The following is a 17322-nucleotide window of genomic DNA, read 5'->3' as shown; positions in this document are numbered from 1 at the left end:
TAAACTGTTCTCCCTTTCAAATTCATCTCCATTCAGTGCCTTAAGCGATACAGCCAACTTTCAGCTTGCCTTCACTTCATCCTCAGTTAGCTTTGGAAGCGCTGGAGACCAACCCAGGGTTGAGCAAGTATCCCAGCGCTGAACTGCATCCCTGGACCCGTCCACTTTTCATTGAGACCCAGAGGGTCTCACTAAATTGCCTGGGCTGGCCCTGAGCTCACTTGGTAGCCCACGAAGCTCTTGACTGCGTGATCCTCTCCTTCCGCTTGCTAAGTAGCTGGATTACAGGCCTGTGCCTGGAGCCTAGCCTCCAGTTAACTTCTTAAGAAATAAATCTGACCGCTCAGCCCTGTGATGCCTGAGTCTTTGCCATCTGTCCTCAAGGGCCCTCTCAGCCTGTCACTGAACCCCTCCCTCCCACGCAGTCTGCTCACACAGAACTACTTTCCTCTGTGGCCCACCTCTGCCTTGGAGATGCTCTTCTCTTGTTCCACTTTGAAAAAAAAAAATGTCTCCTCTTCTTCAAAGTCCACTTATTGTTTTAAGTGCGTGTGCACATCAGTGCTCGCTGAGGTCAGTAGACAACCTGCAGGAGTGGGTTCCCTTCCTACCATGTAGCTTCTCAGTCAGGCCCAGCCTGATAGGCATGGCCGAGAGTCCTGCTATCCACTGAGCTGTCTGGCCCTTCAAAGTCCACTTTCGGTCTCCCTCTGGAATTCTTGCCACACGTCTGTATTACAGACAGACACACTGTGCTACTCGGGCCTGTTTCTCAGGCATCTCTCTACCTGTGTGGTGTATGCGTGTGGGCACGTTCTCCTGTGCCCCAGAAACAGACGGCAGGCGTCTTCATTAGTCACTCTCCACCTTGTTTACGACAGGGTCTCTCGGGGAGCCTAGAACCCACAGTTTCCTGCTAGGCTGCCTGGCCAGTTTGCTTCTGGGACTCTCAGTTTCCTCTGCCCTGGAGATACAGAAGCATTACTGTGCCCAGCTTTTTACATGGGTGCTAGGGATCTGAACTTAGGGCTTCCTGTTTGGGCAGGAAGCCTTTTACCCACAGATCGCAACTTCTTGAAGTCCAGATCTTGTTAATTTTTCATTAAGACCTTTGGCATGTAGCACTGCACTTAATGCTTATCTATGAAAGAATGAGTATTTTATCCTTCAGAGACAGCCTAGGCTATCCTGGAAATCCCCTGGCCTCCTGAGAACTAGGATTATGGGCATGTGCTGTCCTATATGGTTGCTCTGGCTGGCCTGGAACTCACAGAGACCCATCTGCTTCTGCCTCCTGAGTGCTGGGATCAAAGGCATGCACCACTGTGCACAGCTATACCTGGTTCTTAACAGTAGATGAGATAGAAAATAATTGGTTAAACTGTGGCCCCCTCCCCACAAAAAAAAAATGGTCATATATTGAAACCTCAACTTCTAAAGTGACGGTAGTTGGAGAAAACCGCTTTGAAGAGCTAGTTAGGGTTAAATGCAATGTTCAGAGAGGGCCCTGTTCCAGTAGAATCTGTTTTTAAAAGAACAGGAAGAGCCAGGTGTGCTTGAACACTCCTGTAATCCCAGCACCTGGGAAGTAGAGAAGACGATCAAGAGTTCAAAGCCGACTCTAACAGGTTTCTATATGAGACCCAATCTCAAAAAACAAACAGAAAGACAACAGAAAGATTCGGGGACATTTCCCTCTGCTGCTAACATTCCTCCCAGGGGGAGATGGAAGCAATGTCTAACCCCACCTAAGGCCCCAAAGATGAACCCAGGTACAGTTTCTTCAGAGTTCCCTTTGGGAAAACCAGTGAGTTTCCTGGGCTTACCTACAGAGAATAGGTAGAAGGGCTATGACCAGAGGGCGGGTGCTTCCCCCACGAAGGCTTTCGTAGGAGCCCCTGTCCCCTCCCTGAGAACATTCAGGGCAGAGCTGTATACAGCAGGCAGGAGGGAGCAGCTGTGCCTCTCCCCCTACCCCCTTTAGTGAGTATAAACAGTAAGCCCAGCTGGGATGATCTTTTGCGAGTGGATACAGCTGAACTCCTAAAATGGTGGCTGTTTGGCTTGGAGAATGGTCCCGTACTACCCCCTCCTTTCGTGCAATTTCCTCAAGGTGGCCCAGTAAGAAAGCAGGGAACACAGCTATTGGCAAGCCAGGGAGAGAGGCATCAACAGAAACCAATCCTTTTGGCAACTTCACCCCCAGAACTGTGAAAAACACCCCTGTTGTCCACGGCACGTCTGTCCTGTTTGCTCTGGCAGCTGGAGACGATGCATCACCATTGCCAAGGTTTCAAACTTTTTTTTTTTTAAATCTAACCTGGGTGTGGTGGTGCTCACCTGTGATCCCAGCACTTGGGGAGGTAGAGGCAGGTGGACCTCTGTGAGATGGAGGCCAACCTAGTCTACAAAGTGAATCCAGGACAGCCAAGGCTACTCAGAGAAACCCTGTCTCAAAAAAATTTTTATTTAATGTATTTAAGCTGGGCAGTGGTGGTACATGCCTTCAATATGGAAGGCAGATGCAGGTGTGTCTCTGAGTTTGAGGCCAGCTGGTCTACAGAGTGAGTTCCAGGACTTCCAGAGCTACACAGAGAAACCCTGTCACAGAAACAAACAAACAAACAACAACAAAAAACCCCATTTCTTTTCTGTGTCTAAGCATTGTGCTTGCATGAAGTGTGTACGCCACATACATGTCTGGTGCTGGAAGAGGCCCTCCAGTCTTGTGGAACCTGAGTTACAGAGAGTTGTGAGCCTCTCTTTTGGGGGAACGGGGAGAAGTGGGGGCTAGGAACTGAACTCTGGCCCTCTGAAACTGTCTCCAGCAGGACCCGGTTGTAAACACTGTTAGACACACACCTTCCAATGAAGGAGGAAAGAAACTCAAAACCGACAACAATGAGCAGGCAGGCCACACCACGACACCAAGAAAGTGGAGAGCTTTTTAAAAAGTTTTATTTCAAGAACCTTGTTTTTTTTTAACTGGTATTCCAAAAAAAGGTGGGTCAAAGTACAAAAAAAAAGTCAGTTGAATAACAGCAGAGGTTTAGAAATCACAGCTGCAAAAGCAATGTACAGACAGCACAGACAAAAAAACGATCCGACATATGCAATCCTGCTCGGTTTCTTTGCTTATTTTAAGTGTTTTCCCCCTCCTACAAAACACGTCAGAGCATGCCATGAGATCAGAAAAAGAAAAGCTTAACAAATGCCCGAGAGGAGATGGCGGTCCTTCCCTCCCCCACCCCCCTTCCCTCTCCTCTCTCCTCCGCCTCAGGTTAGGTTATTCTGGAGACAATTCACCTCCAAGTCATCCTGGTCACCTTTGCCACCCTCAAGTTTGGGTGACATGGAGTTCTGGATGTTAAACGACTCTTCCTCCTTCAGGCAGGACTTGAGAGCTTCCTGGATTTTGTGGGGAGCACTGGGGTCGTCCTGGAAGAGGAGAGAGTTGGGGGGATTGTCCAGTAGAAAGACCAAAGTAATTGGGTCAGGCTTTCCTAGCTGGCAGAGAGCATGGTGGGACGGAGAGAGGTGGGAAAAGACTGGAATGAGCCAGGAGAGCCTTCGGGGATGAAGGGCAGTCACCCTCCAGAGAGCGCTGGTCCTGCCTAGACAGTCATCTCAGCATGAGGGGAGTGGAGGCAAGAGAGACAGAAGCTCAGAGCTAGCCTTGGCTACATAGCCAGTTGAAGACCTGCATGTACTAAGTAATCAGATCATGGGTATTTTTTTTTCAGGCCACTCATCTTTTCTCACAAAGAGGGATGAGGAAGAAAGTGGTACATTTAGTTATTTTTTTTATTTACAGACAGGATCTTACTATGTAGCCCTTGCTGGCTCGGAACTCATTATGTAGACCAGGCTAGTCTCAACCTCACAGAGATCTGACGGCTTCTGCATCCCCGGTACGGGGATTAAAGGCATGCACTACCATACCTGGCTAATTCTTTCCTACAGGTTTTCCCGGTAAAGATTTATTTTATTATCATTTTTCTCATTTATTTTATTCACTTTACATCCTTGTAGCCCCTCTTTCCTCCTCTCCTCCCGGTCCCACTCTCTCTCCCTCCCTCATTTTATTATTTTTAATCATGTGTTTGTGTGTGTATCTGTGTGTGGGTATGTGTACCTGAGTGGAGGTGCCTGCAAGCCGTCAGAGGCCTCAGGTTCCCCTGAAACTGGAGTTAATGGCAGTTGTGAGCTGCCTGGTGTGGGGTGCTAGGGAATCTTCTGTAAGAGCTGCAAGTGAGTCCTTAACCCCTGCGCCATCTTTCCAGCCTGAGAGACAGGTCCTTTAAATGCTTGAGCGAGGATCCAAAGTCTCATATGGATAACTGTTCTCAGAGGGAGTCCTGGTGAGGGAAGATGGCTTCTCAGCCAGTGTCCCCAGTGGGGCACACGGGGGTTAGATACGATTTTTGCCCATAGTCAACTAGAAGCTAAAGATGTATGACCTCAGGCCATCAGGACTGTACCTGCTGGAGCTCAAGGGGCTCGCTCAGTCCGAGCTCCAGCACGCCCAGCCACCTCAGCAGTCTCCCACGTTCTGTGTCTGCCCATATTCAAGCTGGTGGTTCAAAACTTACTTTGCAGGCACATCTGTGCCCAGAACAGGCCCCTGACGCTGAGCTGCCTCTGCCCGATAAGGTCTTACAGGAAGCCCACACCAGCGCAGGCCTCTGACCCCACATTCTGAGTTCTCAGAGGGCTGCCATGGTAACTCCTGCCTGGAGGGAGGAAGAAAGCCGGTGACTCCTCAGCTTCTCTGTAGGTACCCGGGCTGCTGATTAAACAGACGTCACCATGCCCATTAAGAAGGGGCTGGAGAGGCGGCTCAGTGGTTAAGACTGCTCACTGGTTCTCCCAGAGGCCCCAGGTTCCGTTCCCAGCACCCAGGCTACCCTGGTTCCAAAGGATCCCACACTGTCTGGCCTCCTCAGGTACCAGGCAAGCATATGGTGATATGGTGCATATAAACTCACACATGTACACACACACAGGTTTTTTTTGGCTTTTCAACACAGGGTTTCCTCTGTGCAGCTCTGGCTGTCCTGAAGCTTGCTTTGCTGACCAGGCTGGCCTTGACTCAGAGATCTGCCTGCCTCTGCCTCCTCACTACTGGGATTACAGGTGTGTGCCACCATCGCCTGGCACAAATATGCTTTTTAAAAGGGTAAATAATATGCTCATATCACTAGATATCTTTTTTTTTTTTTTTTTACTTTTTTTGCTTTGTTTTGAGATGGAGTTTCACAGTGGCCCTGGCTGTCCTGGAACTCACTACGTAGACCAAATTGGCCTAGAACTCACAGTGATCCACCTGCCTCTGTCACTTGAGTGTTAGAATTAGAAGCATTCAGCATCACCCTCAGATTAACTTTTTGAAAATATTTCCTTAGGATGTGTCTGTGTACTATGAATGCAAATATGTAGTACACGCTTGCGACAGACGGAGAGGGCATCATGGGTCCTCCTTTATCACTGTTGACCTATTCTTTTGAGGCAGGGGATGAACCCAGGGCTCCTGTTTTGTCAGCTAGGCTGGAAGCCAGCAAGTGCCAGTCATGGTCTGGGATTGCGAGTGTGTATGGACAGCCCAGCTTGCTGGGGGAGTGCGGGGCTCGGAACTCCAGTCCTCATGATTGTGCAGCAAGCTCTTCGCTCCGGGGCTGGTTCCCTAGCTCCTGTTTGTTTAAACTCTTACAAATTAATTACTGATTATTTGTGCATGGGAGTAGGGGGCGGCGCCACAGTGGGCACATGGAGGTCACGTAATGGATTCTGGGGAGCTAACTCAGGTCGGCAGGCTTGGTGGCAAGCCCCTTCGCTTGCTGAGACATCTTGCCAGCCCTGTTTGTTTTTTGAGACAGGGCCTCATGTAGCCCAAACTGCACTTGAACTTAGGTCCCTAAGGATGAACTTGAGTTCCTAACATCCTCATTTTTTACCTTTGAAATTTCAGAATCATACCACGCTCAGCTCCTGAAAAACAGTTCTTACTTTGCTTGGCTACTTATTTTTTTAGTTTCTGAAATAGATCTTACTCTGTAGCCCAGGCTGGCTTTGAACTTCCCATGTCGCTCAGGCTGACCTCATGAACCTTCTGCCTTAGCTTCACCAAGTCCTGGAATTACAGGTATGTGCTACCACATAATGGATCATTCTTGCTTTAGCCACTTCCAAAGTTCAAGATAGGGGCAGGAGATAAACTCGGTTGGTAGAACGCTAACCCAGGTTGCAAGAGACCCTTCCCTCCACTTCCATCCCCTCCAAAAAAGGCAGGATGGTCTCAAAAGCCCAGGAAAGCACAGCAGGGCTTACAGTCACCTCTCCTCTTACAGGGCCAGGTTTCAGGTTCTCGAGAGACCCTCTCACCCTCTGTGCAAGCTCTTCGGGCACGTAGAGGAAAAGGTGCAAAGTGTGTAACTTTTGGAGCTCTAACGTCACAAAAGTGGGGAAGCCACCTCCAAGGGCGCAGGACTGCCAGCCAGTCCCAGTTACCCAGGCCTGTGATCCCAGCTACCTGAGCTATTTGGAGGGCCAAGGCAGGACGATGGCAAATTCAAAGCCAGTCTAAGCTACAGAGAACTGCCTTCTGGGCTTGGGGTGGGGGAAGCAGATCCTAAAAGCATGGAACAGAGAAACCAAATGGGAATCTTGAACAAGCTATAAACCTCCTGCAAAGAGGACAGGCAAGGGAGTGTCTAACCCAAGGTAGGGTTCCAGCTGTCTCCCCCAGAGCTGATCCTGTTAAGCCCAGGGTCACTGAAAGCCCAGCAGACGGGCCCATCTGTCTTTGACTTGGCAGATGCACCTTGGCCATGAGGGAACAGACAGATTCTTGGCATTCATCCCGAGAACCACTGTGGACCCCATTTCCAGTGCTGCATCCCAGCCATATGGGCACTCTATGCCCAGGGGTAATGTGGGCTCAGGCCTGACTCAGATGTAAACCTCTACGGGGAAGGCAGCAGGCTGTGCTTCACTGCATATGCCAGGGGAATGTGGGCTCAGGCCTGGGTGTCCATGATCCAGATGCAAACCTCTTATCAGAAGGGGGAAAGCAGGAAAGATTTAAGCATGAGATAAAAATCACTAAGGGGGATTGTGCGAAAAAACAAAACAAAACAAAAATGAAAACCAGAACTACTCCTGGGAACCCTCTCAGGTCTTCAGAGGACCCAGGAGTCCTCTTGGACTAGACTAATGTGGAACAAAAGGGCAGTTGAGGGCTGGGCTGTCTGCCTGTGGGTTTCAGGTGACTGTATCCTACATGTTCTCCAATCCCGTCTGGATGGTCTTCTTCAGGGAGGGCTGCTCAGCCACAGAGACTGAGCCGCACCTTAGCTCAGAGGAGCGGAGGCAGGAAGGGGAACTGATGCCCATCAAAGCAGCAGACATTTTAAAATCTGAAGTCACTTTAGAGCGTGACAGAGGAGTTTACTGCAACAGGTAGGAAGACTGACCAACTCACTCTACGTTAGCTTCTGTAAAAGAAATAACCCCGCTATTAAAGTACACAAAACTGGGCTTGTGAGAGGGCTCTGTGAGGACAGGTGATGGCTGCCAAGCCTGATGGACTGAGTTTGGTCCCTGGAAGTCACATGGTAGAAGGAGAGAACTCCCTCAAGTTACCCTCCGACCTCCACAGTGAGATGACATACATGAACCCATGCATGGGCAGAGGGAAGGTGATGCTGCTGGAGCGAGCTCAGGGGGGGACGAGGTGTGCGAGTGTTGACGTATACGTGGTGTGCATGCAGGGTCACAGGTCAATCTCTGGTGCTACTCCTCAGCTGAAAATTACCTTCAAGAAACTAAAGGAGCCAGGAGACTACCACTGCCAGGCTCTGTCACTTCCCTGAGGGCTGGCCCAACTGCTGTGTCCACCAGTCCTACAGCCCCTGCTTAGGCAGGCTCCAAGGCAGTGACCTGTTCCTGCTCTGTTTTCAAAGCTGTTTCTCTGAGCTATGAACTGGACACAGAGCCCAGCCAAGAGCTGCTCTTTGAACAGGCACATGCAGACACACAGCTCTAGGTAGGGCTGTTTCTTCACTGTCCCTTTCAGAAGGGAAAGGGGTCAGGGACTGTGAAGCTGCCGGAAGGAACAAACCTTCCTGGGGGTGCTTGTACTGTGAGGCGGGAGCAACCAGGTACAGCAGCAACTCCATATTGATCACATCTGCTGCTCCATGCAGACAAGATGGCAGGTCCGAGGGGAGCCGAGACAGCCTGCACAGACCACCACTCTCTTGAGATCCATAAGCCCTGACTAAATGCACTTAAGTCCAGCCCTTTAGATGATCTTTATTCTTTCTTTTTGAGACCGGACCTCAAGATGTAGTCCAAGTTGGCCTCAAGCTCTCTGCCATTTTTTTTTTTTTTTTTTTTTAAATCAGACAAGGTCTCAAGTGCTGGTTGAATTAATAACAATCCTCCTGCCTCAGCTTCCTAAGTGAGTCAGCATAATCAGCTTCAGATAGGAGATATTCCTAACCTACAGGAGGGATCTCTTGTCAGGGCAGGTCTAGAATATTAGAGATCAATGAGCCCTGACTCTCTTAAGATCTAATCAAAGAGCTTCTCGAACCTCTGCTTCAACACCAATGCTCTGGTTGGAAGCGTCTCCTGCAGTGCCCACGTCTGTGTAACTGTGTTCTGTATACTGACCAAGTTTTAAGTGTTCATTAGGATGGGGCCTGCATCATGCGCAGAATTCTTAGATCTAGACATGATATAATTTTGTTCAGATGGCTGCTACTTAATTTTTAAGATTCTCTGATCTGGGCAGTGGTAGCATATGCCTTTAATCCCAGCATTCGGGAGGCAGAGGCAAGCAGATCTCTGACTTTGAGGTTAGCCTGGTCTACATAGTGAGATCCAGGACAGGCAGGGCTACACGCAAAGAAATCCTGTTTCAAACAGCCACCACCACCAACAAAGAGATTCTTGGAAAGTATCCCATATTATACTGCCCAGGCTGCTCAGCTAGGCTGCGTCTTCAGAACACGGATATTGTTACTGTGAACTTTTTTGGTGGGTTTCAACTGATAATATGAATCTGTCCTTCTAAGAACAGAATTAGAAGCCAGGTGTGTACACACCTGTAATCACAACATTTAGGAGACAGAGGTGGGAAGATCAGGAGTTCAAATTCCTCACAGGCGGCCGCGCTACCTAAGACCAGTCAGTCATGGAGGTAGCTCAAGCCCACAGTTCTAGGAATTGGGAGATGGAGGTAGGAGGATCCACTGCCAATTCAATGTTGTCAGTTACATAGTGAGCATCTGCCTCAAAAACAAAAACAAAACAACCCCCCCCCCCAAACACATGGATTAGAATTATCCCTAGATTAGTAATTCTAACAGTGCCTGTGCTCATCTTGCATGTGGAAATCTGCTAGCTGCTGGGGGACTCCAAACGCACCAAGGAGGGGAAAGCTTCTTTACTCCAAGGGGCAATCACCATTTGCTTCGGTGACCACCAGGAAATTCCCCAGCAATGTGAGGTAAAAGTCAATAATGACAGACTTGTAAAGCACAGGCAACGCTTCAGATTATGAGCCATTCTAGAAGATTCCAGAACCTGTATTTCAGCCTGTCAGAGAAGCGATGCTCCAGAAAGTGCTGTCCCCTTCCCTGACCCACTGGGCTGCCCTGAGCTGATCTTCAAAGCTGTCTGGAGACTTCCTCCTCTGAGACAGGGTGAGGGGACGGGGGCGAGGGCAGAGGCATGCAAAAGGGGAAGATGTGAAGAAGACAAGTTACCTGACAGACAATGTTATCATAGTGAGCCAAGGCACGGGCATGGGGGGAGGAGACACAGGGAGTGTCGCAAAGTTTCCTTACATTTGGATGAGAGCCCTCGGCAATGGTGGAGAGGGAGAAGTTATCGTTGTGGAGCTCAGAGGGGGTCCGGAATTTGCTGGAAGGACAGAAGAAAGAAGGGAAAAAAATAAATCAAGTGACTGTGGCAAAATGGTACCGGTAATGCCTCCACTTCACACTCAAATACTGTATTACACCATGAATACAGTGGGCTGCACCAGGACCTGACTTGCCACTGGGAACAAACTTCGGCCACTTACACTGACCCAACACTCTCTTATCCCCTGGGATTTTCATGCTCAAAGAAGCATACTGGGACTTAAAAGAACTGCCGGTGATATGAACAACTATGACCGTGTTTGTGCATGCCAGGCAATTACAACTGCATCAAGACAACCATCTGGCCAACAGTGACTGCATGATGCCAGCGACAGGAAGACAATCCAATTTCAGAGACGCTAGTATGTGACAAGAAATATGTATCTTAGAATCAATAAATGTTGCACTATCTGCAGGGCTGAGGGCATCCTCAGGGCAATCGTGCTCTTCTCAGGCACCCACCATCAACAGCTGCCTTGACTGAAGTGGACCTCTGCGCCCCCACCTCCTACTCCCTGCACACCCATTGTTTTGGTGTAGCCATGGAATGAGGAGCCAAGGGTCTTGGCTTGTGTCCCTCTGGGGCAATCACGTGCACAGATTTATGTCCCTGCCTCGATGCACAGGGACAATACCGGAGGGGCCCTGTCAGCCCATGGCGGTTAGCTGGAAGGCCACGGGGCTGACACTGTCTGCACCCTGCCCGTCTTAACCCAGGACAGGAGCATCACGCTGTGTTTTCTCTTTCTCCTGGGACCCAGTCCTTCAGTTGCATTTTCTGGAGGGAGTCTCAGGTCAGCGGCACTGACAGGAGAAGATGCAAGACCATTGCTGCGTAAATTCTCTTGGGTCCCAAGGAAGCCAAGGGCTGGTCTTTTCAGACCTTTATGACACTTTAAAAAGTTTTTTTTTTTTTTTTTACTTTGCTTAGTGATCAGAGAGCTCTTTCCCTAGCTAGTGCATAAGGTCACATTTGAGTGTTCAAGGTGTGGACTTGATGGTAAATGTCAACTCTGAGATGCACAGCTGGCACAGCTGGAAAGCCAGAATGAGACCCTGTCCTCCCTTGTGGTCCTTAAGATACACAGTGCAAGAAGTTATTGCTCATCAAATTCCATTCTGTCTGGAGTAGGGGTTGATCAGTGTCCGTGTGGTGTGCACGAGCAAGTGTGCATGAGTCTGCACACGTATGCAAAATAGGAACACCTAATTAAGGGTAAAATGGATCACTCCTAAAGGTGAATAGACAGTGACCAAAGGGACTGTTTCAGAGCAGTAAACACTCCCAAAGGGTGAGAATGAACGACTAAGAGACTATTACACATACACAGGGCACCCTCTGGGGTGGGAGGGGCTTTATTTTATTCTACTATTTATTTTTGAGAAAGGGCCTCACAGCCTCACATAGCTCAGGCTAGCTTCAGCCTCCCTATGCTCCAGAGGATGACCTTGAACTTGGGGTCCTCTGGCTTCTACCTCTCCTGAGCACTGGGATATATTATCACACCAGGTTTATGTTATGCAAGGGTTCAAATGGTAGCTTGGGGCTTTGGAGGCAAGCATCCTGTTACCTGAGCTAACTCCCTAGCCTGGGGGGGGGGGGGCGACTTTTAAAAGGCAATGAAGTGAGGCGAGGCGCTCTCCTCAGCATCTACTGAGGAGGAGGGGCTGATATTAAATGGCAGCCGATTTGAAGGGGCTGGAGTCACTCCATACTGATTTGTGAGTAAAATCCTTGCACTGGCCACTGTGTGTCAAAGGCCACGGAATCAGGTTAGGCAGGCAGAATGGGCACAGTGAGTGTAGCAGCAATTCACACGGGAACATGGTATACGCTGGTAGCCCTCTCGTTACCACTCTCTTTCCCGGGTTTTAGGTGTTGGAACACGGCTGAGAGTTTCCCAGGGCCCAGGGCTTCACCTGGCACGTTCTATGTATGAATAGATAAACTTGGGTGAACTGGAGAACAGGTGCCAAAAGCGCTCTGGGAACAGCCTGGGTTGGAGTTAGTGCCTAGGCTGACAAAGGCTGCCGGGTTCAGACTTACTTGGTCCTCCGCAGCTTGGTGTTCTCAGTCTTGAGCAGATAGAGCTTCTTGGCAAAGAACACTGTCATCATGAACAGCAGGAGCAGCACAAGGGCAGCCGAGCCAACGGCCACACACATCACCTGGAAGTCGGTGATGATGGACTCACAGCGCATCCCCTTGTGCCAGATGTAGTCCTGAGTGTTACACCTACAAGGACACAGAGGGCCTCAGGTAATGGGGTAGGCAGTCCTGGCCACAGCAAGAGCCCGACTCTGATGCCAACGACCCTTAACTCAACAGATTACAGGATTGCAGCACCCCCAGTCTGAGCAGAGCTCATCATTACCCTCACCCCAACTTTGCAGCTGTTCTATGACACAAGCCAGGTGTTCCGTGGCCTGTGATATGAGTTGAGAAAAGCTGAGAAACAGAAGGAAAATCTCTAAGTTACATGGCTAAGTGAAAATCTCTAAGTGACAGGGGCGGGAACAGCACCCTGGACTTTTGCCTTGCAGGGATTCCCAGAATTCTGCCTGCCCTGGCTCTGGGTAGAAGATGCATAGAGATGTGATTCAAGGTGAAATACCGGGACCTGCCTTACACACATACACACACACACACACACACACACACACACACACACACGGCAGCCTCTATCCCATCTAGTTCACATGACACTGAAAAATAAGGACCTGACAGACACACAGAGGTGCATGGATATTCCCTTCTTTCCCCTACAGCCTCAAAGGTTCTGCCCCTAACCCTTCTCCGGACTGTGAGAACTACCCCGCCAGCACAGTGAGAATCACCCCTCGGGGTGGGCTTTCCTCCTTTTGTTGAGTGACTTTCTCTTGCCCTTGGGGACATTCCCAGGCTCCAACTCTTCCAATGACATTGCTGTTTCCATGGGAACCAGGCTGCTTCAAAGAGGAGAGATGTGGAAGGATACAGAGGCAGGCAAAGGAGAGAGGACTTGAACCTTGGGTGAATGACAGACTAGAGAAAGGGGCACAGGGGTGAGGAGATTAACCTCACACCCAGGACAGGGTGGGGAGATGTGCCTAATAAGGAATTCTTGTTTTCCTACGGCATCTCTCTGCAATGGGAGGTACAGACGACCCATTTAAGGTTGCCAGGGAATGCAGACCCCTCCCTGTGGGGGCCCCTTCTCACCCAGTGTTCTAGAAAAGTTCTGCCCTAGCTCAGATCCTCTCCCTGCAGTGGGTCAGGGTGGCGAGACAAAGGCATGATGCAGTCTGCAAGGAAAGACTCAGCAGTCTCCTGTGAGTGGAATGTAAAACAGTCTGCAAGCAGCCGCCAGGCCTGGGTGTGCAAAGCTGAAGAGGAGCCTGGTAGGGGGGTCTGCCTGTCATCTTGGGACAGAAGCTGAGTGAGGGGGATTGGTGTGGGCCATGTGGAGAAGGTTCCCTGTTGGGGAGAGCAGCCCTGCACACTAGCGAGGAGGACAATCTTTCTCCTACTGGAGAATCCCCCTTAGAGTGCCAGGAGGTTCTGGGCGCTGCCACAGCTCTCCAAAGGCAGGACTCCAGATTTCACGCTGTGGTGGGAAGCTCACTTTGAAGGTAAAAATGTCAGGCCTCCAGCAGGATGAAAGATGATCTTGCAGAGACTGCTGTTCCCAGCCTGAATTCATCACTACAGTTGAACAGACTGAAGATAGAACAAACTTGGTGGGCTTTAGCTAGTTGGAAACCTCTTTCTAACGCTACCATAATTTTTGGGGGTCAGGATCTCACTTTACCCAGGGTGGTTTCAAACTCGCTATGTAGCTGAGGCTAGTCTTGATCTCCTGTTTCTTTTGTCTCCTCTCCCTCACAAGCGCTGGGATCACAGGCATTAGTTCCTGTGCTCCTCCATTATCATACTTTTTTGGTTAAAGAAACTACTCTCAGCAAAGGCTGGACAACTTCAATCGGAACTGTGTGGTCACATCCTCTATGGATGATCCTAGTGCCATGACATCAACAGAGCTGGAACTCAGCTTCTAGGCCAAGGCACTACACCCAAACCTTAAGCACTTCTTACAGGAACAAAACCATTGAGACAGTGAGCCACAGCTGGGTGTGGCTCAGGCACTTCCACTTGGGAGGTAGAAGCAGGGGGTTCAGGAGCTCAGGGCTCTCCTTGGCTACACAGGGAGTTCAAGGTCAGCCTAGACTACTTAAGACCCTGTCTTTTAAAAACAAAAAGAAAGGGCTGGGCTTGGTGGTGCATACCTAAAGCACAGCACTTGGAGGCAGACAGGCAGATCTTTGTAGTTTGAGGCCCGCCTGGTCTATAGAGTGAGTTCCTGGACAGCCAGGGCCATTCAGTGAAAACTTGTTAAATAAATGAATGGAAACAAAAATAATGGGGGAAAAATTCAGCGGTGGTAGTGCCCGCCTTTAATCCCAGCGCTTGGGCAGGCCTAGGCAGGTGGATCTCTTGAGTTTGAGGCCAGCCTGGTCTACAGAGTGGGAGTTTCAGCACAGCCAGGGCAATACGGAGAAACCCTGTCTTGAAAAACAACCAAATAAACAAAAACCAATAAAAGAGATCTGTTGAGAAGAGCAGTGCTCCTCTGAGGTCCAGTGAGAACAAGACTGTGTCCTTCTCCACTTCTTAAAGACCAGCCCAGACCACCCTGGCCTTCGGATCCTCCCACAGGAGCTAACTCTCCATCAGGTAAATCTCTCCCTGTAAGGCCATTCCCAGAGGTGAGGTGACTGATGAGGTATGGGATGGTGGCGTTAGACAATGTCCTTAGGGTCTCTAAACTCTTATCTTTGAAAACATTACGGACTTACTATCCCAAAAAAGGCAATCAACCATGGAGGCGCTCAAAATTAGAAAGCTCGCCTACCAGCAAGGCTTTCTGCAAAGGTTCGGCTTGACTTCACCTGTTTGTGTGTGGCTGCTCTGGGGCGGTCCTAGGGGTGCACTTTGACTTCATAGGCCCACACCCACTTCAGGGACATTGGGCCCTGTGGCCAAATACATACAGCCTGGCAGGAAAGCCCAGCTGCCATCTTAACTTCCCAGCAGGGTTCGGGCTTGCTCCCTTTACTAGTATGGCCACTTTCCAAAGCCCTTGGAGAAATCCCTTCACTTCTGAGGAACTTGTCCTGGTGGCAAGATCACAAAAAACTTGTCTTTTTTATTTTTTTTTTTAGACTGTGTAGCCCATTTTGGCTTCAAATTCACAACTGTCTTTCCTCAGCCTTTCCAGTTACAAAAAGGTGTGGTACCCAACATGCCTGGCTCTCAGCAAACCTGGAAATCCTGTGAATGCACCTTGTCTGGGGAGGGAGCTGTACCTCTCCAATGCCTCTCCTCCCTGAGTCTGTCCCACCTGTACTGCTTAGGTGCTGTTTTACCTGACAGGTCACCCCCTTACCTGCAGAAAGCCCCTATGTTCTCCACCAGGTAGCACTGGCCGCCATTGTGACAGTAACTTGGGAAGAGGTCACAGACTGACCGGCAGGAGCCATTGTGTCTGACGAAGCCAACTCGGCATTCTGTGCCATTTTCGCCTGAGGCCAGGTCCCTGCCTGGATCTCCAGGGCGGGGCCTGAGGGAGATGCTGCTGCCGGGGACCATCCCCAGAGTGTGCTGTGGCGGGACAGCGTGCCACCGGCTGGTGGGCTGTCCTGTCCCAGGCCCCACGCCAGGCTTTTGAGAGGGCAGGAGAAGGTCATTTCCATCTTCCAGATCTCCGCCTCCCGCTGCATCCTTATCCTCCTCCTCTTCCTCTTCCTCTTCTTCCAAATCGTCGTAGAAGGATGTGGTGGGGTAGAAATCAGACTCATCAAAGGGGGTGAAGTCATCGTATAAGTCAAGCAGGCTCCAGGAGGGGGTCTCTCCTTCCCTATCGGGGTGATTCTCGGAGGCTCCTGGTGACCCCGGGAAGCTGCCCATGTCTGCACCACGACCCTCACTATCCAATCCTTCAAAATAGTCTATGTCAATTATATCTGAGGCTGGTTGGGTCTCTACAGTGCCTTGAAGGGGATGAGTGGGCTCTAGCCCCTGAGGGTCGGGTGTGCTGCCTCCCAGGTTCGGCCAAACCTCCAAGGGGCTCTCCTTGGGGAGTTCAGGGCTGGCGCTAGGCTTATCACGGGTCGTGGGGGAGGGAGGTCCACTGGCTTCAGTAGCCTCAGGGGTAGCAGGGGGCATTGTAGACGACCCAAGGGCCTCATCAGGAGACTGGAGCGTAGCTGGAAGGGTCTGGGCGTCGCCACTGCCAGCCTCCGAAGTCACCCCAGCCAGGCCTGGGCTGTCTGGCTCTAGCCAGGCAGCGCCAGTCACTGCAGCCGATGCCTCCAGTTCCTCTGGCCCGAGCCTAGGCCCCACTGCAGCCAGCTCACTGCCGGGCGCTGTCCACGCGGTCTCATCTTCCCCAGCTGCTGGCAGGCCGGCTTCCTCCCGCGTGTCATTGGCACGCGGCTCCCAGGCAAGGCCGCTCCTCACCAGCTCTTCAGCCTCGATCGCACTGCCTGCTTCCCGGGCTGTGGGAGGGAGGGCGAGGGGCAGGGTGTCAAGGTGGCTCTTGGGGATGAGAGGCTCTGCTCTAGATCCAGCAGACCTGGGTTCCACCCTGGGACACTGCTTCGCTGTCCAAGGCCACGCCCCACTTTTAAGGTCCGCCCCTGAGTCCGCCTCCCAAGCCGGGCAAATACACCTTGCCTATGGTTTCCCGCCCCAGATAGTACCCCCAGTCTGAGAGGCGAGGTCAGGGTAGTACCCCAACTCTGGCTCATCCTTGCTTCATCTTTCGAACCCCGCCCCGCCTACAAATCTCACCCAGGCCCCGCCCCCGTTTCAGGCCCCGCCCCTACCTCAAGACCCCACCCCCACCCTAGCCCACCCTGCGGTCTGCACTCAGGCTAAGGGCTGCTCCCCGCTGGCCCGTGTCACCCCCACAGGTCCTCTTCTCCTCCCCTTTCCCGCCCGGGTCCCCGGCTGCAGGCCTGGCGGTGCCCCGCCCCCTTGTCAGGGCTTGGGGACTCCAACTGGACCTGAAGGCAGCGAGACCCTGGCACGGGGTGGGGCGCGAGGGCTGGCTGGGGTTGCGGTCGCGGTGGGTACCTACCGGGCACGGCCCCAGCGGTGAGCACCAGCGTGGCCCCCAGAAGCAGCAGCGCCGGCGGCGGCCCCCGGCCCGGGCCCCCGCCTCCAGCTCGGCCCATTGCGCGGAGCCCTGGCCGCTGTGCGCGGTGCGCGCGGCTCGGCTGCGCCCTCGGCTCGCCCGGCCGCCGCGCCTGCCGCCCGTCTGCGGCCGCCTCAGCCCACGGTGGGCAGCATGAGCCGCCGCATGCCGCCGTCAGCCGCTGTCCTCCGCGCCGCGCCTCCCCGCCTCCC

At 51.6% G+C, this 17322-nt stretch overlaps 1 protein-coding gene across 2 annotated transcripts; it reads right to left on the bottom strand.

Annotated features, from left to right (window-relative positions):
* Positions 1–2942: 2942 nt before the first annotated feature.
* Positions 2943–17180, bottom strand: Cspg5 (chondroitin sulfate proteoglycan 5). Of its 2 annotated transcripts, none has more exons than XM_055601535.1 (5): positions 17054–17180; positions 15359–16469; positions 11980–12168; positions 9774–9930; positions 2943–3438 (listed from the first exon to the last, which is right to left on the bottom strand). In XM_055601535.1, exons 1-5 carry the CDS (start codon positions 17148–17150, stop codon positions 3277–3279), a joined length of 1716 nt encoding a protein of 571 aa, XP_055457510.1. In that variant the 5' UTR covers positions 17151–17180; the 3' UTR covers positions 2943–3276. The 2 variants fall into 2 exon arrangements, with proteins under 2 accessions (XP_055457510.1, XP_055457511.1); XM_055601536.1 differs by having other exon boundaries at positions 9855–9930; positions 17054–17179.
* Between the last annotated feature and the right edge of the window lie 142 nt (positions 17181–17322).

This window comes from Psammomys obesus, unplaced genomic scaffold (assembly GCF_907164565.1).
Source record: "Psammomys obesus unplaced genomic scaffold, mPsaObe1.curated_primary_1811, whole genome shotgun sequence".
In the NCBI taxonomy this organism is placed as follows: domain Eukaryota; kingdom Metazoa; phylum Chordata; class Mammalia; order Rodentia; family Muridae; genus Psammomys; species Psammomys obesus.
This window is presented reverse-complemented; position numbering and strand designations above follow the sequence as displayed.